The following is a 25,161-nucleotide window of genomic DNA, read 5'->3' as shown; positions in this document are numbered from 1 at the left end:
TGTTTCATTAAAATCGTCTATTATTTGTATTACCAAGTTTTTTACTGTAGAAGTATTGCTCCTGGCTCAGGACTCCCTTCTCTCAGCTCTCTCTTTCTTTCCCCCTCCACATCCCGGTTCCAACAGAGCCGATAATTTTCTCTATACTTCCTGTTTCTTTTCCTCCCAATTTGTTAAAATTCTGATTTTTTTTTGCAAAAAATAGACCAATTTTTAATTTTTTTAATTTCGTTAACAATCAAAAAATTTAATCCAATATCAAAAATTTTTATTGACGGTGTATTTTTGAACGTTTTTTTGATTTTTTTTTCATTTTATTCTCCGAATTGGAAATTACACGTGGTTTTCATTAAATTTCTAGATGATACCTATTTGCAAATATGTGGGCAATTTTTTTTCATCAGAAATCAAAATTCAATCAATTATGATACAGGAAAAGGTGAAAGGATCAAAGAAAGGATTTTGCACTTTTCGAGCAGTATCTTGATACAGGGTCAAAAATTACGAGAAATGAAAATGGGGGATTCTGCGCCAGGAGTGATTGTTGAGAAAAACTGGTGTAAGATAAATGAATGAAGTTCGGACTTCCCTAAAATCAGTCAGCTCAAGTTTTATTGGCTACTTATGGAGCCTTCTATGGTTTATTTTTTCGAATCACACGATCATTATTACCAGGTTTTTTATTGAAAAAAATATATATTGTTCCTGGCGTAAAACTCGCCTCTCTCAGTTCTCTTTCTTTTCCCCTTCACAGTCCGATCCAAATGGAGCAAGCAACTCTCATTGTATGCACTTCCTGTTCTTTTTACTCCCAATTTGATAACATTTTGAATTTTTAAAAAATAGGTCAACTTTTTATTTTTAAAAATTTGTCAAAAATCAAAAAATTCAGTCCAATGTCAAAAATTTTTCTTAATGATGAATTTTTGAATATTCTCCTAATTTTTCATCGTTGGGTTCAGAAATTGAAATTTATACGTGTTTTTCATTAAACTTCCGATAAAAATTCAAATGGGATTTTGCGCAAGAAGTGATGGTTGGAAAAAAACTGACGTAAGATTAATGAATCTATTTTGGACTGCCCTAATTAGTCGGTAAAAATTTTTAGCTGCTGATGTAACCTCCTGCGGTTGATTTTTAGACCACACGATCATTATTACTCAGTTTTTTATTGAAAAAAATATTGCTCCTGGCGCAGAACTCACCTCTCTCAGTTCTCTTTCTTTCCCCCTCCACACCCCGATCCAAATGGAGCGAAGACCTCTCAATGTACCTCCTGTTCCTTTTCCTCCCAATTTGATCAAATTCTGATTTTTTTGCAAAAAATTTGTCATTTTTTGATTTTTCAAAATTCGTTAAAAATCAAAAAATTTTCTTGGTGGCAGATTTTTGAATATTTTTTTGATTTTTCTTTGTTTGGTTCAGGAATTGAAATTCGTACGTGTTTTCCATTAAATTTCTGATTAAATTTCAAATGGGATTCTGCTCCAAGAGTGATGGTTTAAAAACAAACTGACGACGTAAGATTATTGAATATATTTTGGGCTGCCCTAAAATCAGTCAGTCCAAGTTTTTAACTGCTTATGGAGCCTCTTGCGGTTGATTTTTTTGATCACACGATCATTATTACCAAGTTTTTTGTTGTAGAAATGTTGCTCCTGGCGCAGAACTCACCTATCTCAGTACTTTTTCTTTTCCCCTCCACACCCCGATACCAATGGAGCGAGGCACTCGCACAATATGTAGTTCAAGTTCTTTTTCCTCCCAATTTGATCAAATTCTGATTTTTTTCGCAAAAAATAGGTCATTTTTTGATTTTTCAAAATTTGTTAAAAATCAAAAAATTCAGTCCAATGTCAGATATTTTTCTTAGTAGGTACTTAGTGTAAGTATTTTTGAACATGCTTTTGATTTTTCTTCATTCGGTTCAAAAATTAAAATTCGAACGTGTTTTTCATTAAATTTCTAATACCTAATAGTAACTGCAATAGGGCCAATTTTTCATCAAAATTTAAGGTGGAAGGATCAAAGAAAGGATTTTGCACTTTTGCAGAACTATCGTAAGATGGAGCAGAAAATTATGAGAAATGAGAATGAGGGATTCTGCGCTAGGAGTGATTAATGAACTCATCGATGATTTTGAATCGATTTCCAAACGATCTTGAGATAATATTTTGAATTTGAAGGGATCTCCTGATGCTTTCAAACATGCACATTGGAAGAGACTGCAAAACTTGATTGAGGCTCTCTTTGACATCTCATTTTTTTGGTATTTTTCCTTCGGTATGAGCATGGAAAAATTATCGTGGCAGTTTTTTTAGACCAATGAAAGAAACTATCAAAAAAATTGAGTAAATTCAAAGCACCCAACTTCATTTTCAGTTCTAGTTGATACGGAATATTGAAAAATGTATTCGTTTAAGGCCCAAGTGGACAGCTATTGCGTGATTTTGGAGAGAAGGTGATCTCTCATAAACGAAGAAAGAATCAAAAGTCATCGAAGCGAGATTTTCTCGTGATCTTACATATTTCATGCAATTTAAACTCCAGTAAGTCGTACTTATTCTAACAAAATAAAATATTGAAACCAAACGTGCGAATAATAAGAAGTAAACAATCATCCACCAACACCATAAATGTTAATACATTTGCATAATCAATTCGCCGTAAAAACACATTCGGGATATTACGAGAGCTCGGAAGGCGACAGCGACAGCGACACCGACACGTTAAACATTCACATAAGCGGTTCGCTGTAAATATGATAATTTTTGGAAGCATAGTTTTGACATTTTTCACATAGGTACGCGGGACGTATCACATCTCCGACGAGTAAAAATAAACCGTATCAAGTTTCACTCGAGCTTAATTTTCGTCGTGTGTTGCGAACACGGTGGTGTAGATATACGCGTACGTGAGAAAATAGCATTCCAACTTTGCTATGAGTAAAATAGCTTACTAGTGACACGACACGTATACGTATTAATTTGGGCAAAAAAATTCTCTTCCGTAAACCATTAGATGAAAACTTTCACGAGCAAACTTGATTTATTGCAAAGTATTATTTTAAGAGTTGCTGCTGCCAAAACGAGGTAAAAAAAAAAATTAAAACTATAACAGCGTAGAACAGGTAGGTAGTCAAACTTCGATAAAATTGCGACACGACTTCTCTACAGAAGAAATGATTTTTCCCAACTTTCGCATCGTCTTTAAAGTCTTGAGAGGAGAAATTTTCGAATCGAAATAATTTCTATATTATTTAGTATAACGAGACAGAGCTTGAGTATTTTTAGCCGAATGAGTATACAGTATAGCTCACATTGCAACGCAACAAGTTGCCTTTTCAATTCAATGCTGTAGATAAAATTTGGGTCAAATATGATCCTCGTGCTTCGTAAAGAATTACCGCAAAGGATTTCTAACAAATCGTATTTTTTTTCTACTTTTTACGCTTTCGGCAATTATAACGAGAGCCTTGATTCTTATAGTACCAATTTCTTTCTTTCTCATCCCTTGCAGTCGTTTCAAAATATTACATGATTTTGACCTCGACACAGCGCCTCGAGCTTTTATACTTCATATTGCCAACTAACGTGAGTCTTTCTTTAAACCAACCAGCAATAGACAAATGATAAATGCGACACTGACTCTAGAGGTTTCTCAAACGGGACACTACGCAGTGAAAATTATTATAAACGCATCAATAACAATACCGGATAAAAAAAAGCGAAAAAATCACATTAGAAACGTCAAGCGGAAAAATATACATTACAAATTGTCATCATAAATCAAGATGCAGTCGTGTTTGAGGCGACCAAATTTCCAGAAAAATAACTTACCAAGTTGGTGGTATTGCGAGTATAGCTGGGTTTCGAGTCATACATAAGTTTTATTTGATATAAATATCCTGCAAGGTGGGGTGACTTGAATGATTTTTTTTCATTTCGTTTTCTTTTCTCTAACTAAAGTTTGAGAGAATAAAAATTGAGTTCTCGCATCAAAAATAATAGGTAGTTACTCTGTATTCTTGTAGAATAAATCTTTTAATACAGTCCACAAAGTTATCAATATTTTTATGGTCCTCTACGAACCTGATAAAATCAGTTGCAATGTCCGAACCTGCTAATGACAACAACGACGACGTTTTTCTCGATGATGACATTTTAACCAACGATGATGGGACAAGTAGTTCCTCGACTTCAACCTCAACTTCAACAAATATAAATAATCGAAACATATCGAACATCTTACTCAGCAATCTTCAAAAGCTTGACATTGGTTCAGTTATACCAATACCTGAAATCATCGATGCGGAACTGCGTGACATACACGATTTGAAAATCAAATTCGATGAGGTCACCAGAAATTTATTAGCACACACCGGTGAAGATGATAGCATTGAAAATACTCGATCCAACTTCAATGCAGAATATCGAAATATAAGAAATTTGCTAATTCAGAAAAAGCACGACCATCTTCAAGATTTAAAATTACCTAAGCTCAATATACCAGAATTTGATGGCGATGATAAAGATTGGCTAAACTTTCAAAATGTATATGTGAAAAACATCCACAACAATACTAAGATTCCGCCTGAAAGAAAACACAGTTATTTGTCAACTCTATTAAAAGGAAAAGCTCTTGATTTAATTAAGAATTTAACCATCTCCGAACTAAATTATGAAAAAGCGTGGAACATCATCTTATTGCATTACAATGATCCGAAAAAGCAGTTGTCGCCACATTTAAAATCTCTCAATGTACACTCGCTGATGGATCACAAAAAAGTTACGCTGAAAACTTTAATTGCGAATTATCAGCAGCATTACGCTGCGCTGTCATCAATCATCGAAGAAAACCAGAATGAACCCAGCTTCGATCCTGTTAGTCAAATTTTGATTTCCATCTTCACTGAAAAAATTCCATATCAACTACGAAAAGACTGGGAAAAAGAAAGCTCCAATTCGAAAAAGTTTCATACATTTGGAGAATTTCTAAATTACATGAATCAACAAGCTGATGCGTCTGAACAAGCTTCGACATCTAACCATCAACCATCACCAAACGCTGTGGCTGGTGGAAGATGCTTTGTTGCAACAGTTACTGATGGCACAACACCACCACAAACGTCGTATTGTCAATATTGTAAAATGTCGACAGATCATTATATTCAAAAGTGCAATAAGTTTTTGGATCTACAACCTGAGCAACGAAATACCTTCATTCGTAAATAACAGCCCTGCGCAAGGTGTTTTCAACAAAAAATGTAATCCTCAGCAGTGTCAATGATTCAAGTGTAAGGTATGTTCTCTTAACCAAATAATGTTGTTTTACTTGAAATCCCCTCCCCCAATCCAAAATCCAAGCATCATAATGAACATAAAAAAACATCTGGTATTCCCTATTCCTAGATTGTGCCAAATAAAAACTTGCTGGAAGAAATGCTTTTAGTCCAACAATTTTTTTTAAATATGCAGGTTGTAAAGAGAGGATTTTTCAAGTTATGAAATCCTGTCCGAAATTGGACCGAAATGTGACACAAAGTTTGGCGAAACGATTTGCACTGGTGAAAAACCACTCGTTGTAAATTTAGTTGGGTTTGGGTATCTCGATGTCGACCAAACGAGAGGGAAATTTCACCCTCACTCAAGAACGAGATTAGAGTAGAAAAAAAGTGAGATTTTAATTTCACCGTTTTTCGGTGTGACTTTTGTCCATCCGCCGGTAATGATGGTACACGATCGGATATATGCGAGGTTAAACGAGCACCGTGGTTAATTATGAAAATTTTTCTTTTCACGAGTAAAATGGGGATGGCGCGACCGCATTTTGGTTGATTGCGAATTCATCGCAGTGTACCTTTTGTGGTAAATGACCACGACGACGATACTTCGTCATCGTTCTTTCAACACGGTCGTTTAAACCAACGATACTTTGCCGTGCTGCTGTAGCTATTATGCCGACATTTTGTTGGTTTTTCTCGTCTTTATTCCTTCCGGCTTATTTTCTGCTTTCTTAGTGTTTTTGTTATACGAGGTTCCTTCGGCTTCGCTAATTCTTTACTCTTTTTTTGTGCGTGTCTCTCTCTCTCTTTCTTCGATTTAGGCTGCGGTGGTACATGGTACAGGGTTGGTAAATGTTGATGATGAGAATTTCATAGAATTTCGAATCTACTGCCAAAGTGGATAAAGATTACCAACGTGGTGTATTGTGCAGAGAAAGGATACCTATCTGAGCTTGGTGGCTTTTCTCGTTCGAAGCTATCGAATGGGTAGAATTATTTTCAAGTAAGAGGCAAATAGGTGAGCGAAATTATCGACAATTTTAGTGGTTATTTTCAAGTTTCAGTTTCAATTCACTTTAGATACAATGTTGCTAAAAAAGAAAAAAAATCCAATAAGAACAGTTTATAGAATTTTTTAAATTATGCTATAGACTGATGATCAAAGTAAGTGACCAGATTCCTTCTCAAAATTATTGATTTAAATTTCTGATACCTATGTGTGAGGGAAGGCTTGAAAATGGTTTAAAGAGTACCTACACTTTTTAAAAGCCAACTTGATCCATCTACTGCCAAAGGGTCACCAGCCCTGATCATTGGTTCTCATGAGTGAGTTCTACAATATTGATTTATTCAAAACGAGAATTAAATCTGAAAATTTATCATTCAACTGCCACAAAATGACAAAAAACAGCGGAAAAGTCTAGAATTGTATCAAAAAACCAATCATTCTCAAGATCTTCCCAAAATAAACCCAATTTTTTGATTTTCAACCAACTTGATATAATCTCTTACACGATGGGTGTAATAATCATGTAATTATACGCAAACACCAAAAAAATCCGGTATTCTTGCGATAGTTCAGCTGAATTTTAGTTACTTTTCAATCACCTTGAAATTTTAAATTTTAAATTTTTCATGAAAAGTCTATCTACTAAAAAAAAATTAGCTTTGAAAAATTCTTTTTTGCGTCTTGAAAATTCGTTTGGAAATCTCAAATTCGAATTCAGCGAGTTAAACTGTCCCGAAAGGTTCTTTTTCCAAATCACGAATTTTTCATCAATTTTTTCAAAGTTCGATTTTTTCTCCTGGAATTTTCATGAAAATTTCAGATTTTGCAGTATTCAAAAAGGATCTTTAAAATTAAGCTGAATCATCACAAAAATAGTGAAAATGAAAATAGGTAATTTATCTTGCTGAATTCAAAAAAAATCCATGGAATTTAACAGGAAATGGCCTCATTATACGAGAAAGCTTTTCTGGGACGCTAATTCTGATCCTGAAATCCATTTAATGATATGAAGATTGAGCTCCCATCGAGAGAATATTCGGTCCAAAATTTCGAGAAATGCTACTCGAGTATGGAATTATTGGATTTTTAGGGCGCTGATTTTAATTCTGAAATTTGACATCAAGAATGAGTCTCTCAGAAAGCAGCTGGACGTAAAATTTTGAAGGATGGAATCAATTTTGATTTTTAGTGAAATGGATACCAGAATCAGAATCAGAGCCCTTGAAAAGGAGCGTTTCAATACCCAATTACCCATATTGCATTTTTCAAAATTTTCGGCATCGAGTCTTTCTTTGAGGCTCCAAGAATGTTGAATGTTGATTTTGAGATCAAACTGATTTCTCAGTCAGTCAGATTCAGTGCCTTGGAAAACCAATTTTATACTTACTCATATACAGGACTTTTTTGTGGGAGAGCATGAAGGAAAGTTCAAAAATGTCGGAAAATTGTCATAAAAACTGAAAAAATGAAAACTTTAAAAAAATAAAAAATAAGTAAATTTTAGTAACTTTTTCAAACAATTTTGATTTTTTTTTGAATCAGAATTATTCAAATTACAAAATCTATCAAGGTTGTCACATTGAAAATTTTGAATTATGGAACATTATTAGGTAAGTACTTGAAGAGCAAAAAAGTGTACTTACTCAACATTTTTCATTTCAAAAAAGTTCAACATTTTTTTAAACGACAAAAAAATAATTTAGGTACTTCGATTTTTTCTCAATAGGGGGGGGGGGATGAAAATTAGGGACTTGAAACTTCAATTGAACGTCCCCCCCCCCCAAGAAGGAAATACAAAAGAAGGCCTGCTCACATCACTTTTAGATGAATGAATTTACTCGTATTTAATTTTTCCTCCTTATTTTATTGGTCAATACTTCAAAAACCTCCTTTCACCCCCCCCCCCTCTCCACCTTAAAAAAATGAAAAATATGAGGAACATTGAAAACACTTTGAAACACATATTTGAAGGTAAACTCGTTGGCGTTTTTTCCCCCAGTAAGTGGAATTTTTGAGTAATCGTAAGACCATTTTATTCAAAAAAATAATGCGTAGGTAAATATTTTTTTTGTATTCATAAAAAACAAAAGGAAAAAAACACAAAATTCACTTTTGAAAATTAAAAAAAAATATATTTTCAAGCAGTGGTATTTAACAAAATTCTATTTTTTTGCTATTTATTATTCATGAATTCTTTAAAACTAAAAAAGAAAAAAGTAATAAAAAATGAGAAAAAAATTGGCAAAATTTGAGAAATCGAAGCAAATTTACATAGTCTTTTTGTTTCGTGAAAAATTGGGTCAAATATTCAATTGAAAATGCAAAAGTAGGTGGATACATATTATAATCTGATTGAAAAAGTGATATTTTGTTTGAGTAGCAAAAATACATTTTCAAATTGAGAAATAAAATAAAGCATGAAAAATCCAAAAATTTTGAAAACAAAAGTGGGAGGATGATAAAAAAGGAAACAATTAAATTTTATAACAATTTCGGAAACAATTGGTATTCCGGATGAGGTACAGAATGATATTTTAAATTGAAAAAAAACAGGTTTTTATGCTTCAAAATAACTGGAAAATTAAAATTGAAAAAAAAATCATAAAAAGCATGGACAATGTAAAAGTATGCGCAGAAAACACGTCGATTATTCCTCTTTCAACAAAATAATTATAGACTCAACAGATGGGATCTTGCATATACCTGTCTATGTTGAGATATTTTGAGCACACAAAATTCAAAAAGTTGTGTTTGTATTTCTAAGTAAGGAAATTGATCAACTTTCCTTTAATAAGTTTTACTCTGCTGATTATTGATAACTATTGCTTGTATTACTTTCCTCACAAGTCAACTCAACAAGATAGCTGAAAAATTTTCGAAGTTTCTTCCACATAACTCATTCTCAAAGTCACATTTTTACATTTTTTGGACGTAATCGCTTAATTTTTAGCCTTATGAGAAAGTGAATTTTCAAAATCGTATTTTTTTCAACCTTACCTATCAATTATTATCAAAGTCAAGACAAATATTTTCAATCACTCTTTCGCTCTTTCTTTCGTACAAGTAAACATCCAAACTTACCTATGCAATACCCCCCCCCCCCCCGATTTCACGTTTTCGTATACCTAATATTCCTCGATAAGCCAACCAATTGGTCGCCACTTCCTGCTTAGCTGAAAGAAATCCTTCATTTTGATACGAAACGCAAGTTAACATTGACATCGACGTCGCTCGTCGCCGTTGTCAATATCTGTACAAAGTATTCGCTTACGCCAAACCACACTAAAAGGATCATTCATTCGAAATAACTCAATCAGCGAACAAGTATTAGGTTGAAATGTACGTTATAAACGGTGCCAAATAGCTCATCCGAGCTGCCCTATCAGCTAACAAATCTTCAACGATGATACTTGCCAAATAAACAATTAAAAACATCCAATGTACGAAACTCGTATAGCTTCGGGCGACCAATTACAAAGGTTATATTTCTACGTCGTCGTCGTTCGTCGTTCCTCGTTACTCGACGTCGTAACTCACTACGAAACTGTGTTCGTCGTTGACTCGTTGTCCGAAGAAACATATTTTATAACATACCTAGCTTTTATGCTCAGATATCAGATCTAAATTTGATAATGAAATATTAAAACAGTCATTTACACGAATATGATGATGAAGAAGAAGAAGAAGAAGAAGAAGGAGAAAAAAAGCATCATCTTTTTCATTCGTATAAACAAAAGCACAGTCCAAGTAATGAAATGCCTGCCGGTAACACGTTACGTAGTATACGAGTAGGGTATGCCTATTACCTACCTATAGTGCCTACTTATGTATATACCATGCTATGCAATCTTGCGCTCGATAAATCATTCATAAGTTCGCATTTTATAACTTTTTTTCCCTCTTTCTCTCACGTGCTGCTGTAGGAGTTATACAGCTACTATCTATGCTTTTAATTATTGCGGCTCGGTGGCGATAGCGCATCGTTATGGGGTAAGTGCGGCTCGTCGCATCGTACTCATTGATTTATTAGCGCGTTTGTGAAAGATATTATCACAAAGATGCGGTTTCCGATATATGTATAGCGCCTATTATCAGCATACGAACGCGAACGTTGGTACGTTTCCGTCGCGCATACGAAATCCACATACATGCTTCCTTTTTAAATTAATTTCATCGGGTAAATTCTACGTATATCTTTAATGTGTACGTCTATACGTAATTTTACTTGCATGTCACATGGAAAGAAATCAATGAGAAATGAAATACCCTCATGTTTTTGTATGTGTTTTATGGGCAAGGAGGAGTTATCTAGACCGAGGGGAAAATTTTTCAATCAAATGAAGCTGGATTGAAAAAAAAAGTGCTAAAAAATTTATCACCAGTCAAAATTCCAGATGCTTGAGTACATTTTTAGCCAAATTTTTGAAAAAATGATGGCTATTGCAGTATAGGCTCGACAGATTAAATACGTCTTATATTTTTTATATGTTTTCAGCTCAACATTTTATGACTTGGAACCTGTTCTAATTGATCAAATAAAGTCAAACTTGGGGAATAGGGTTTTCTTGGAAATCATATTCGACCCCCGGAGTGGGGAGGGTCAAAGTTGAAAATTCCAGAAAGTTCATTTTTTTTGAAGGGGTATATTTTGGCTCCAAATGAATGAAAAGGGTCCAAAATTATATCATTGGTAACTACTGCCCCTGCAATCAACATACCCAAATTTCAGCTTCCTAGGTCATCCCCATCTCAATTTAAGGTGGAAAAATCTTATTTTACTCCTATTATTGACCCCTCCACACCCCTAAAATTGACCTAGAGGGCCTAAATTTTCATCATACAATGGGAGGGTGTCACTTGAGTGCTTTTTGCAGGTTTAAACCTTCCAATCCGATTAGACCTATTTTCAGGGTCAAAAAAAGTTGATTTTGGGCTATTTTAGGTGTTTTTTCATACGTTTAGAAAAGCCATAGCACCTCCAAATTGACCTACAGGGTCCACAATTTTTACAGTACAATGAGAGGATATGCTTAAAGTGCCTGTTGCAGGTTTCAACCTTCAGATCTCATTTGACACCGTTCCAGGATCAAAAAAGTGGATTTTTGGGCTATTTTACGTGTTTTTCGAAATTTAGGAGAACCGTAGCACCTCCAAATTGACCTACATGGTCCACAATTTTTACAGTACAATGAGAGGATATGCTTAAAGTGCCTGTTGCAGGTTTCAACCTTCAGAACTCATTTGACCTCTTTCCAGGATCAAAAAAGTGGATTTTTTGGCTATTTTTACGTGTTTTTCGACATTTAGGAGAACCTGCAGCATCTTCAAATTGACCTAGAGAGTCCAAATTTTTACAGTACAATAAGAGGATGTGTCTGAAGTGAATATTGTAGGTTTCAACCTTCCAACCCCATTTGACCTCTTACTGGGGTCAAAAAAGTAGATTTGTGGGCTACTTTACGTGTTTTTTGACGTTTAGGAAAGCCTGCAGCATCTTGAAATTGACCTAGAGAGTCCAAATTTTTACAGTACAATAAGAGGATATGTCTGAAGTGCCTGTTGCAGGTTTCAACCTTCAGACCTCATTTGACACCGTTCCAGGATCAAAAAAGCGGATTTTTGGGCTATTTTACGTGTTTTTCGACATTTAGGAGAACCTGCAGCATCTTCAAATTGACCTAGAGAGTCCATATTTTTACAGTACAATAAGAGGATATGTCTGAAGTGCTTATTGTAGGTTTCAACCTTCCAACCCCATTTGACCTCTTACTGGGATCAAAAAAAGTGGATTTTTGGACTACTTAATGTGTTTTTTGACGTTTAGGAAAACCTGCAGCATCTTCAAATTGACCTAGAGAGTCCAAATTTTTACAGTACAATAAGAGGATATGTCTGAAGTGCCTGTTGCAGGTTTCAACCTTCAGACCTCATTTGACCCCTTTCCAGGATCAAAAAAGTGGATTTTTGGGCTATTTTTACGTGTTTTTCGACATTTAGGAGAACCTGCAGCACCTTCAAATTGACCTAGAGAGTCCGTATTTTTACAGTACAATAAGAGGATATATCTGAAGTGCATATTGTAGGTTTCAACCTTCCAACCCCATTTGACCTCTTACTGGGATCAAAAAAGTTGATTTTTGGGCTACTTTACGTGTTTTTTGACGTTTAGGAAAGCCTGCAGCATCTTGAAATTGACCTAGAGAGTCCAAATTTTCACAGTGCAATAAGAGGATGTGTCTGAAGTGCCTTTTGCAGGTTTCAACCTTCCAATCTCATTTGACCCCTTTAAAGGGTCAAAAAAGTGGATTTTTGGGCCATTTTACGCGTTTTTTCAACTTTTAGGAAATCCTGCAATCCCTCCAAATTGACCCACAGGACCTAAAATTTTTACAGTACAATCAGAAGATGTACCTGAAGTGTCTTTTGTACGTGTTAAAGAAAAGAAGGAAAGAGGGCCTAGAAACATTGAAATTGCTTCTTACAAATTCCCAATAGTTTCAACTCATACTTATTAGAAAACGAAATTAGTTGACAGTCCATGTTAGGAATGTGGTCTATCTTTATTCTATTTTTGATGTTACATACCTACATTGAGAATACTTATCAGCTACAAAGAAAACAGAACTCAAAAGATACTGCTATATAGTATATATTACTGTTCGAAAAAGAAAGATATGGCTATCCTTACAGTGAAAAATATTACATGGGGTCCTATCCTGTTTCAATATTGCGAATTCTTCGTTGATTAATTTAATAATCCACAATAGATACACCTATACATACCTACGATGAAAATTTATTAGAAAAATTCTATTGCTTTGATCGATTCAATCAAAGCTTGGAATTCACTATAGAGGAAACCAAAGCACAAATATGTGTCACATCTGATATGTTTTTCTTGCCATTGGTTGAGCATCGGCAGTCAGAACACAAACCTATAAATGTATAATTATCAATTAAAAGAACTAAGCCGGCCAATGCAAAGGGCAATATTTTTGCTTCAAATGTACACACAGAAAACACACTGGCAACATGACAGTCTCAGTGTATAGTTAGTTGGATATTTACAACGATGTATCTACGTATACCGATATATAGTTAAATTTTCTTTCATTGCTGGCGGAAAAAAAAAGCACACATATATACACAAAGAACGGCACTTGGGGCATAAATAAAAGGCAGTAAAACCCTCTTGAGGATTTACGGCGTAGCACCGGTTTTAACCCAATATATCGTTAAAAAGATACTGATGGCAGAAAGGGTTCAAACGATGGTTACTTTTTTCTGCGGTCTTTTTTTTTTTTTTTTTTTAAATAACGCCACGCAGACACCTCGTAGTATTCGAATGTTTAAACATTCGCACGAAAATATATTCGCTTCTTATGATCTCTGGTAATAAATTTCTGAGGGGTAAAAGTTTGCCTGTGTGAAAAATTCCACGGTCCGTTTAATAGTTTATGAAAAACGTTGCTCGACGTGATGCTCATCGTCGCTATATTATACGTAGGTAATCTAGGAGAGTGGTGAGGTTATAGTATAACGTTATAAAAATGTTTATTACTTGCCAACCGATGCAATTAAATTTAATATCGGTTGTAGGTACAGAGAAATATGTTAATATACATTATTATACGTGATTCTTTCCGCAATGTGTAAGTAGCCTTTAATTTTTGTCCCTGAATTTAATTTTGATTGTAATAGCTTACTTATTTCAAAAAAAAAAAAAAAAAAAAAAAAAAAAAAAACACATTTTCTCCTGAAATGATCCAGAAATGAGAAAATTCTCGAAGAAAACAGAAAACTTCGGAGAATCACGTGATCCTCAAAGGGTACTGAAGTACATTTTTCGATTTTTGGTGTATTTTAGAAAATCAAATAATATGGGCCATCCAAAAATGAACTCAATGTAATTTTTTGCCACCATTTTTTTCACAAAATTTTCGTTTTTTTATCCATTTTGAGACTCGCGTGTTTCAACTAATCGCAAACTATTGCAATATTTTATGCCTTCCAAAATATTTGACAACCATGGTATCTATTTTTGCCTATTTTACAAGTTAATTGCCATATAAATTGACCATATAGACTACATAGGGATGAATTTATAGCATTCTCACGCTCCTATAAACAAACTGAAAATTGATTCCCCCCCTCCCCCACAAAAAACACGTGCCTGTTTCTTTCGATTTCCAACAAGTAGTCAATTTTTTAAAAACAGTAGGTTTAGATCTACGAACTGACGTAACGTACTTCATCTCTTAATTTTGACACATTTTGAAAATTTCAATTTGGCTCATGAATATGTGAAATTTTGATCTCATCGAGGTATGGAAAGGTACTGATTGAATTGGCATCTTATTTTTGACCTTCTAAATTGATTCAAGGTAAAGTTCGAGCTGCGGTGAAGCTTTTAGCAGATTTTTGAATTTACTGGTATGGGAAAGTTTCCTAAAAATTACCCAAAATAAATCTCAGCAACCCCTACAAACTCGGAATAATTTCAATCTGGATTCCTCAGATCAAATTGAGACAATTTTCTAAAATTCATAATTATCTTTCTTCGACAACTGAGTTGGAAAAAAATAGATCTAAGTAAGTAGATTGAAATGGATAGAAATATATTTTGAAAACTTGAGCCAGAATTAGAAGTAGATACCTACTTATAGTTTTCATACAGGTTGTTCTCGTAGAGTAGATTTTCATTTTTTTTTTTTTTTAATGCAAATAAATGATATATTTTTTTAAACAGTGAGTTTGAAAATTATCACTCCTGAAATCTGCCTCCTCTCTCTATAAGCAGCTGCCTATACTGCTATTCACATAAATAAGTCCCTGATTGATCACAGAGCACAAGAAAATACAACACATTCAATTCCAAAAAAATTTGGAATCAAAACTGAAAACTGAAATAAAAAAATTTTTAACTAAAAACTAATATTGGAACTGATATTATTTCATCCTTTACTCAAAGACAGTAAATTTTCAATAAATTCAGCTTTTTGGAATATCTCGGTGTTTTTTATTTGTACTTTTTGAAGGAGAAGAGAGAAGAAGCTGAAGAGTGGTGTTATTCATTTTTAACCTCAAAATGATTTCAAAAATTTCCAAGGTATAAAAAATTACCACTTTTTTTATCGTTTTAAAGTTTCAAATCCTATGAGGTTTGAGGAATAAAATTTTTGGTAGATTTATTCAAACTTATTTGGCTAATTTATCAAAATTTGAGCGAATGAATGGAAAAACAATCAGCCCCTAGAACTTGATTTTCTTCTTAGGTGCTTTTTAGACATATGTCCCAATCTATATATGTACTTAGTTGTCAATGAATTCCAATTATTAGATATTATTCGCAATTTTTTATTGTAGCAAAGAAGGTATGGAAAAAAGGGAGATTGAAGAGAGGGAGGGAGGAAGAGAGAGGAAGGGTTCAAAATTCGAGAGCTGAAGTACTAAACAAGCACGATAAACTTCATGAATTTTGCTCTCTTCGAGTAAGCATCTATTTCTTCGAAGCCTTCGATGATTCCGTCTCATAGACCGAAAGAAGAGTTCTTATTGTTCGTCCAGCCCCCCCCCCCAATAATAAAAAAATGAAAAATTTACAAAATAAGTCAACTCACGAAATTGTAAATAGATTAGAAAAATATGTACAGCATGTTTTCAGCAAATAAGAGTATAAGTATGGATCTACATGCAAAATTAAGAACCTGGAAACTCCTATTTCACCCATTTCCCTCCCTCTTTGATTTTCAAATTATTCTGAATTGATCCTAAAAAATTTTGGATCAATAGGCAGCAATTTTTTTTAATTTATTTATCACCATCCAGACTTTTAGCACAAATTCAACCGTGAACGAATAATATAAACTTCTACCTTCCTTTGTCAAAGTTAGGAGGCAGTAAAATTACATCTTTCCTCTCTCTCCATACTTCATCCTTTCCAGATGAAAAACTTACACAAATCTTCCAACACCACCGCGACATCGATTAACATACCAATAATATAGCAAGGCATAGAGAAACCCCTACCTACGTTGTCGATTCGAAATGTAAAAAAAATTCATTACTTTTACCGCTGCTTCCAGACAAGTTTTACTTGGCGGAATAAAAACATCGCCGCCACAACTTTGTAAACTGTTACAGAGAAAAAAAAAGAAGAAAAAAAACTCGTTCGAGCTTCAAATTGATGTGAATACCAACAAAACTTGGTAGAAAAGTTTTGACATGTAACTATAATTTTTATTCGGGTCATAGGGTTTTTTTCTTCCTTCTTTCTACGTACCTAAACCTATATAGTTATACTCTAGCATGAAAAAATTAGTCCTCGTAAAAAAGAAACCAGCATCACTTCGAAGACTGTACACCTATTGAATAATTACGTCTGGTTTGGTAGGTACCTATACTTGAATGAAAAACGTCAAATCCAAATCCACCCTTTCGGAAAGCGTATTCATCATTAAATTACGCCGTTCAAATGATTCGTGTTTTTCGACGAGACGATCTTGTGAAAAAAAACAAACGACATTTCTCGACGATTTACTCTTACACGCAGTCCTACATGATGTAAAATGTACACGGTACAAAATTCATTTACACACACCAAGGTATTGGTATGTAGATGTATAGCTATACAACCATCTCATCTCATCTCGTATCGCATCGCATTTCGCGTTTATTATGACCATAAATATATTCATGATTTGGAATACTATACGTACAGTATACACCCCCAAAACATATGAAAAGTAGCAAATGAATATTCATCAGCTTCAACGACAAACACAATAAGGTACATATGAACTCGACTCCTTACTCTACAAACTTTAAAAAGATTAAGCTACATTAAACAAATTCAAAAGCGTTACTATACAAAAGCAGAACAAACGAAGAAGAAAAAGTCGTAAAAAATGACAAAAAATTTAAACAACAAATCTAAAAGCGTCTCAATAATTAATTTAACAACGCAAGCGCCAGCGTTTACATTATATTTTCCAATGAATACTATACATCTACTGAAAAGCTTAAGTATTTTTTTTAATGATAATTATTTTAATGATGAAAATTTTAAACGTCGAAATTTTATTATTTTTTTACGTAGAATAATTTAAACGCGATTTTTAGTTTAATTTTTATCGAAGTATTTTTTAAATGTGCTTCTCTTCGCTACACTCCTGATTATTGTGAATTTTTGTAGACACAGCGTCATGCAATAGAATTAAAAAAAAAAACAATATCATCAGTGAGAATGATGCGAGGTGAAAAATTAATACCTACGTGGTATTTCTGCCAGTGTATTCTTTCGAATAATTAACTCCACCGTATACCTATAGTTCGAACAATAATACATATTTTAACGTGTGTAAACCGTGCGAACTCAGATGTAGGGAGGTAAATCGTTATTTGAAAGAAACCCAAACATAAAACCACACAGGAGTTCATCGATTCGAGGGAGGAAAAAAATTCTTTCACCTAGCGTTATTCGCCTTTGATGTTATCGATAGAATAGATTAATAATGCATTTTTTGCGCCAAAGCGTTGTGTATGTATTATATACCTAAACCAGCACGCAGAAAATTATACAGTAATTTCGCGTATACACATATCTAGATACGCTCGAATAATTTATAACTGATCGACGATATACACGTATGAACTTAACGTAAGGTAGGTAGCCTTATATACACATACAAACATCTCGGAGACTTAATTTTCTAGGTGTATTTTGAACGCACGTAATATTAAGAGAGTATCTTTTGTGCAATAATTTTTCATATAACTTGTGATACTCGTAGTAAAGCTCGTATTTATGATACACGAGTATGTGTATTACTTATTCGTATACCGTTCTATCGTCTCTCTCACACTCCTAACATACAACTTTTCCACATAATACATACGTATGGTAGCTACATTCCTAACACATAGAATAGGTAAACCTAATATATAGTGTATTAAAAGTTTAACAAAAGCTTACTTGTTATAGAGGACGATATCAGGTCTCCAAATATGATCGGATGGCACATGGAGCATTTGCACGCCTCCGTATTCTTTAGGCTCCCATCTTAGTTTATAGTCGTACCACGACTGAAACATAAAATCGAGTATAGCAAATTAATAAAGAAGTCGAGGGAAAAAGAATGAAAGAAATAGTAGGTAGGTACATCGTGTATATCGCATTGGGGACTCGAAACAAAACTTTTATTCGCCAGCTCATCATCATCGCATCGTCGTCGTCGTCCGTCGTCGGTGTACAAAATATTACACGAGGTTCAAAAATCATGCCTTATAAGAATGGCTTTCTTGCACCATGCCATGGATAGAATTGGTACGGAGAGGATGAGAGACCGGGCAGGCAACTAGGCAAAAATGAAAAGTTACAACCAACCGTTCAGATACACAAACTTGTCATATTTTCCGACGCGAAATTAAAACTGAACAGTGACATGGCTAAAAGCTATTTCCAAACCGAGCCTTATGCCTTACCTTACCTTTCTGCTAAGTATAAATATATAGCAACTATACTGATGCAGTGGAAACGTGTAATGAAAAATTCCTAATCCGAAAACATCAACTTTTCAATGCGATAGTTCTTCAAAAACTTTCCGGTATGATGCTATCTCTCTTACGTATACTTAAGCTCGTGTTTGCAATTCGAGGAAGTAAAGTGAACCGAACAACGTGTAAATTGGGATAATTTTTTCTGTACGTTTTACCGAAAAAATTCCTAACAATATACATACAAGGAGTATGTTTCCAAAAAAATGTAAGTATTTGAGGCAGGTAACTTAGTGGAGGGGAAGGGGGCTTGGAAAGTGAACACGACCTGGTGAAAAAAATTGATATTATAAAACCGTGGCTTTGAGTTATTTGTAAGAAATTGGGTTATTAATTCTAATCAAAATAAATATCCAAAAAAAATGCTTAAAAAATGCTCCTGACCACCTGTTCACACTCCTGAACACTCCCAAACACCGAATTTTCAACTCCGAGGGGTCCATCATTGAGGAGCCACAAACCCCCAAATATCGTGAAAATTGCGGTTTTTAGGGGTTTTGGGGGGTTTGTGGCTCCTCAATTATGGACCCCTCGGAGTTGAAAATTCGTCAAAACACTTTAAAAGTTGTTTCCACTATTGCTTTTTATGGTCCAAACGATCAATTTCAAAGAAATTCGGTCAAAACTGAAGTTTTACGTTTTTCACATGTAAAATCCTGCATTAATTCCCATAAGGACGTTGAGCGGGCCCGAGGCACCGGTTAATCTTTACGGATTGGGCTGAAATTTTTTTTTATGAATTTCCTACACCTAAAGCCGCTAAAGGAAAAAAATGGGTGGGTGAGACAGTGAACATTTAACAAAAAAAGTTTTGCTGTGTAAATGTGGACAACCCTAGTTCACACCCCTGAACACTCCCAAACAACCCTGAACACTCCCAAACATCCCCGAACACTCCAGAACACCCCCCCCCCCCTTGGCCACGTGTTCACACCCCTGAACACTCCCAAACAACCCCGAACACTCCAGAACACCCCTGACCACCGGTTCACACCCCTGAACACTCCCAAACAACCCCAAACACTCCAGAACACCCCTGACCACCTGTTCACACTCCTGAACACTCCCAAACACCCCCCAACACTCCAGAACACCCTTGACCACGTGTTCACACCCCCGAACACTCGACACTCCCAAACAACCCCGAACACTCCAGAACTTCCCTGACCACCTGTTCACAGCCTTGAACACTCCCAAACAACCCCGAACACTCCAGAACACCCCTGACCACCTGTTCACACTCCTGAAAACTCCCAAACACCCCCCAACACTCCAGAACACCCTTGACCACGTGTTCACACCCCCGAACACTCGACACTCCCAAACAACCCCGAACACTCCAGAACTTCCCTGACCACCTGTTCACACCCCTGAACACTCCCAAACACCCCCGAACACTACCAAACACTCCTTGTGTGATTACTACCTAATCTACAACCCTACACAAATAAGTGGTTCTTAACCTGTTGTCAATATCACAAAAAAAAACCACCCTTAAAACTGTAGATGATGTGATATGTACGTATCTGGCTCCAAATAGCACACAACATGAATAAATCTATGAAAAAAAAATTAAAAAATGAAAAGTAGACCATCCCAATAACCAAGCCTAAAAAAGGAGATAAATTTTCGAAATTTTACTGAAAATCCTTAATACATACAAAAGAACCACTTGAGATGTCCACCTCCTGCTTAAATGAAAATGAATAGGTAGGTATCTATTTTAAAACTAACATGATCTGAAATCTTCGTCACTGAAATTTCAGCCATATGAAAGTAAGGCACCCATTTTGACAAATTCTTTAAAATCCGAAAATGAAGTTTCAATTTTTTTAGATAACTTTTCAGTTGAAAAAAAGGCCAATTAGTGGCTAAAACTATGAGATTGACTCCTCCACTGGTGTATTCCAGCATCTCCTGCAATTCTGGAACCTCCAGTGTGATTTTTGATTGGTTCAGAATTCTTCAATTTATCTAATTTATACCCATAGGTACATACAAAGCGTGAAAATCAATTTGGGCAGCTGAAAAACGAATTTTGACTTAGGTATTCCCAACCACTTCAACGAGTTCATTCTCAAATGCAGATAATTTGCAGGCGAATTTCAGAAAAAAATTCAAAGAAATACATTGACCTGTCTGTCCGGCTCTTGAGGGCCGTCTGTCATCCAGTTTGCCCTCTGAAGGTCATTGACCTGTGTGTGTGGCTTTTGAGAGCCGCCTGGAGTCCTTTCTGGGCTCTTACGTATGGTCATTGACCTGGCTGTTTGGTTTTGGTTTTTGAGGACTGTCTGGAGTACTGTCTGGCCTCTGAAGGTCATTGACCTCTCTGTTTGATTTTTTTATAGGTTGTCTAGGGTCCCGTTTGGCCTCTTGAGCTCATTGACCTTGCTTTTTAGCTATTGAGGGATGTCTGGAGTCCTATCTGGTCCCTTGAGGTCATTGCCCTGTCTGTCTGGCTTTTGAAGGTTCTCTGGCGTCCTGTCTGGCCTCGTGAGGTTAGTGACCTCGGCTATAGGACATTTGCGCACACCTATTGTTTGAAGAAGAAAATTGTAGGACATTTGCGCACAATTTTATAACAATAGGACGAGAAATGATTAATGGATTTTTTCGGAAAACAGGACATTTGCGCACAATGTTTATTTTATGTCAGGGGTTTCCAAAATGTTGTGACCAAAATAATCACCCCACTACCAATCAAACTACAATCGATTGGTCTTTAACCTTCCACAAGGATTGGTGAGGGGGGTGCTTGATTTTTCAAGTAACACACAACTGAATCATACATTTGATAAACGAATTTGGACGTGCGATATATCGAATAGTATGCACTTATTTTCTGGTTCTAACGCCTCAAAGCCACTCTGTGTCCCAAAAAGAAGACTAAAATTTTGAAAAATTATTGTGAAAAGTCGTGTGATACTATGGAACGGTATATTTTCGAGGTCGCTGAGAACGAATATGAATGAACTTATTTTTTGGGTCCAACCCCTCAATGTCCCTCTGTGCCTTAAAAAAAACAAAATTTTGAAAAATCGTGAAAAAGTTGAGGGATATATCGAATGGTATGTTTTCGAGGTCGCTGAGTACGAATATGAACTTATTTTTTGAGCCCAGCCCCTCAATGTCCCTCTGTGCCTTAAAAAAATAGCCAACATTTTGAAAAATCGTGAAAAAGTCGAGTGATATATCGAATGGTACGTTTTCGAGGTCACTGAGTACGAATATGAACTTATTTTTCTATTTCAATGCTGGCTTAAATAAAATATTCCTTCGTTTGGGAACCATTGACAAAAATTTATTAAATGTGCGCAAATGTCCCTTGTTTGACAGGTGTGCGCAAGTGTCCTACACCTTTTCAAACGAAAGGGAAAGTGTGCGCAAATGTCTTCTTACCGTGACCTCACTGTGCGGCTTATAAAGGGTGCCTGCGGCGTCATATCTGATCTTCAAAGGTCATTGACCTGTGAGGCGGACTTCTAAAGGCCGTCTGGAGTTGTGTTTTGCGTCTTGAGGTCATTGACCTCACTGTTCGACTTATGAAGGGTGCCTGCGGGGTCATGTCTGATCTTAAAATGTCATTCACCTGTGAGGTGGGCTTCTAAAGTGCGTCTGTAGTTGTGTGTGGCCCATTGAGGTCAGTGACCTGACCGCCTGGCTCTTGAAGACCGTCCGAAGTCGTGTCTGGCCTTCCAAGGTCATTGACCTGTCTGTCTGGTTTCTGAAGGCCATCTGTCGTCCGGTTCTACCTCCCAAGGTCGTTGACCTGTATTTCTGACTTCTGAAGGCCGACGCGCGTGGGGTCTTGTCTGGGCTTCTAAGGCCAGAAATGAAGAAATGAAAATTTTTTAAATTTTTGACTTCTATTTCTTTCAAAAAATAATTGAAATGATTTCGAATCGTCTTAAGCAGCTCTGGAGTTAGTGAGAGTTAGGCTCAAAGGGGTCGAACTTAATTATCTATAGGGTAAGTATATTAATCTCACAGCATTTTTCCAAAAATTTCAATTGTTTTCAAAATGTTACTGGAGATTTAAGAATGGTTTAAGATCACGTCCAGTCAATTTAATTGGCGGAAAAAAGGAGTATTTTATAAATCAAATTCCAGTACAAAAATTTCCAGTGCGTATGGAAACTCCAGAACTGTTCGAAACGTCACAAAACCATTTTCCAACAATTTATGGGGCAAAAATGCTATGAAACGCAAATAATGTTGGTTTTCCAACTATAGGGTTTGTTAAATTTTTGATTTTTTCGCTCCTATATTGCCCCGAATTTAATCATTAAAACTTCTGAAAAAAAGTAGAACACATGTCAATTTTTTCACGCTATACTTCGAATATTATCAATAAACAGTACGTTTCGTCGGCACACTCGTTGCCTTCTTCAGCGGTAGAAACAAGACTGAAAGTATTACACAATTACGCAAAGTACAGAACGGAGATCTTCTCAAGAATTCGAAAAATGAACTTGACTGGAAATTTTTCTACCCCTTTACGAACGTATCTAATTTTGTGAATAGATTTTCTCTGCAAAATTCCAATCTCAAAAACAAAATTCTACTTCTCTCTCAAATTTTATTTTTAATACCTAATGTTTTTGAGGAACCTACATATTATTTTAATTTTCACTAAGTAGTTCAGTGGCAAAATGTATTTTTTAAGCAATAAACGGCAAATCATGATAAAGCTATGAAATTTGGTATGATGAACAAGGACACCAAAAGGAAATTTTTGAGCCCGGGAGCCCATCGCCAAGTCCCATAGGAAGGGAAGGAGGGTGATTGGGGGGGGGGGGGGGGGTTCAACCCCCATTTTTCAAAATGGGGCTATCGACGCGATATTGGTATCAATTCCATATGATTGAACCCCGCTGAGTTCGAAAATACCATTACTTTCAAAATCTGAGGAAGAGGCATGCCTCAAATTTGAGATTTTCTGAGTGAAGTTTTTGCATTTTTCTCAGAAATACCCCAAAATTACAGTTTTTCAACCCTAGACGACACGCTGACCTTCCATCGGCATTTTTATGGTCATTTTCGGATACTACAGGTCAATTACAATGCGAATCGACCATCAATACTTTCGCATACCTCTACCGCGAGTGCACAGAGGGGACAAAAGTGGTTAAAAATTGACAGTTTTTCGGCATTTTCTTACAAAAATCACGGTTTTTGAACTGTGCACCGGACACAATTGGCGGAAGAAGGTTCTAATGGTGATTTTCGAATTCTACAGATCAAATACTATCGAATAAGGCTCAGAGCCACTTTTTACACTCCTCTAGGGAGGAAAGAGAGGGGGTCGAATTTGACTCTCATCTTGCTTATGTTGAATTAATTTTAGAAATGTAATTAATATAAGTATACATTTGCTTACCATCGTGATAATAATGTTTGTATCGATGTTTTTCGTACCGCCGAACCCAAATTTTCAATTATTTTTTCGACTCCAGCCACCGGGGGGGGGGGGGGGGCACCATATGAGGGGTGGGTCCATTTTTCACGAAAAATCGACATGTATATCAAAATGTAGGTTTTTGAGGGCGCTGATTTCAAAAATGCTATCGATTTTTTATTTTGGTGCAATCCAAGGGGATGATACTGCGTTCAAGGGGTGCGGATGAAATTTTTCACAAAAAATCGACTTGTATATCAAAATGTAAGTTTTCGAGGACGCTGATTTCAAAAGTGCTATTGATTTTTCATTTGGGTCCAACCCAAGGGGATGATACTGAATTCAAGGGGTGGGGATGAAATTTTTTGCAAAAAATCAATTTGTATATCAAAATTGTAACTTTTCGAGGACGCTGATTTCAAAAATGCTATCGATTTTTCATTAGGGCCCAACCCAAGGGGATGATACTGCATTCAAATCATGAATAAAAGTTTTGACTGGTGAAGTTGACCCATTTGACCACTATTTTTACGTATCCGTTGAAAAAGTTGAAAACCCCCCTTCACTCCATGAAATAAACTCATCCCATAAAATGAAAATTCTGAGTGAATTGAAAAAATAAACGAATTTTAATTTTTTGCTATGAGTGTGATTTTTATCAACTTTTTCACGGAATACGTAGAAATAGAGGTCAAATAGGTCAACTTCACCAGTCAAGACTTTTTTTTATGTTTCAAATCAAAAAATCGCATTATTCACAAACTTTCAATTTTTTTAAATCGACTTACGATGTAATGCCATCCCAATTTTTTAATATGTTCGTTCTCGAAAACCTACATTTTGATATACATGTCGATTTTTTGTGAAAAATTTCATCCGCACCCCTTGAACGCAGTATCATCCCCTTGGGTTGGA

The 25,161-nt window shown here is 35.5% G+C and overlaps 1 protein-coding gene across 4 annotated transcripts in view; it reads right to left on the bottom strand.

Moving 5' to 3' along the window:
• The window catches only part of LOC135841720 (acetylcholine receptor subunit alpha-like), a 406,867-nt gene that overhangs the window by 145,682 nt on the left and 236,024 nt on the right, over positions 1-25,161 (bottom strand). For all 4 annotated transcript variants that reach the window (XM_065358853.1, XM_065358854.1, XM_065358852.1 and 1 more), the window contains exon 4: positions 18,268-18,377. In XM_065358853.1, the coding sequence (XP_065214925.1) occupies positions 18,268-18,377 (110 nt within the window). The remainder of the gene's footprint in view (positions 1-18,267; positions 18,378-25,161) is intronic.

This window comes from Planococcus citri, chromosome 3 (genome assembly GCF_950023065.1).
Source record: "Planococcus citri chromosome 3, ihPlaCitr1.1, whole genome shotgun sequence".
NCBI lineage: Eukaryota > Metazoa > Arthropoda > Insecta > Hemiptera > Pseudococcidae > Planococcus > Planococcus citri.
Note: the sequence above shows the minus strand (reverse complement) of the source record. Positions and strands in the feature narration are given on the sequence as shown.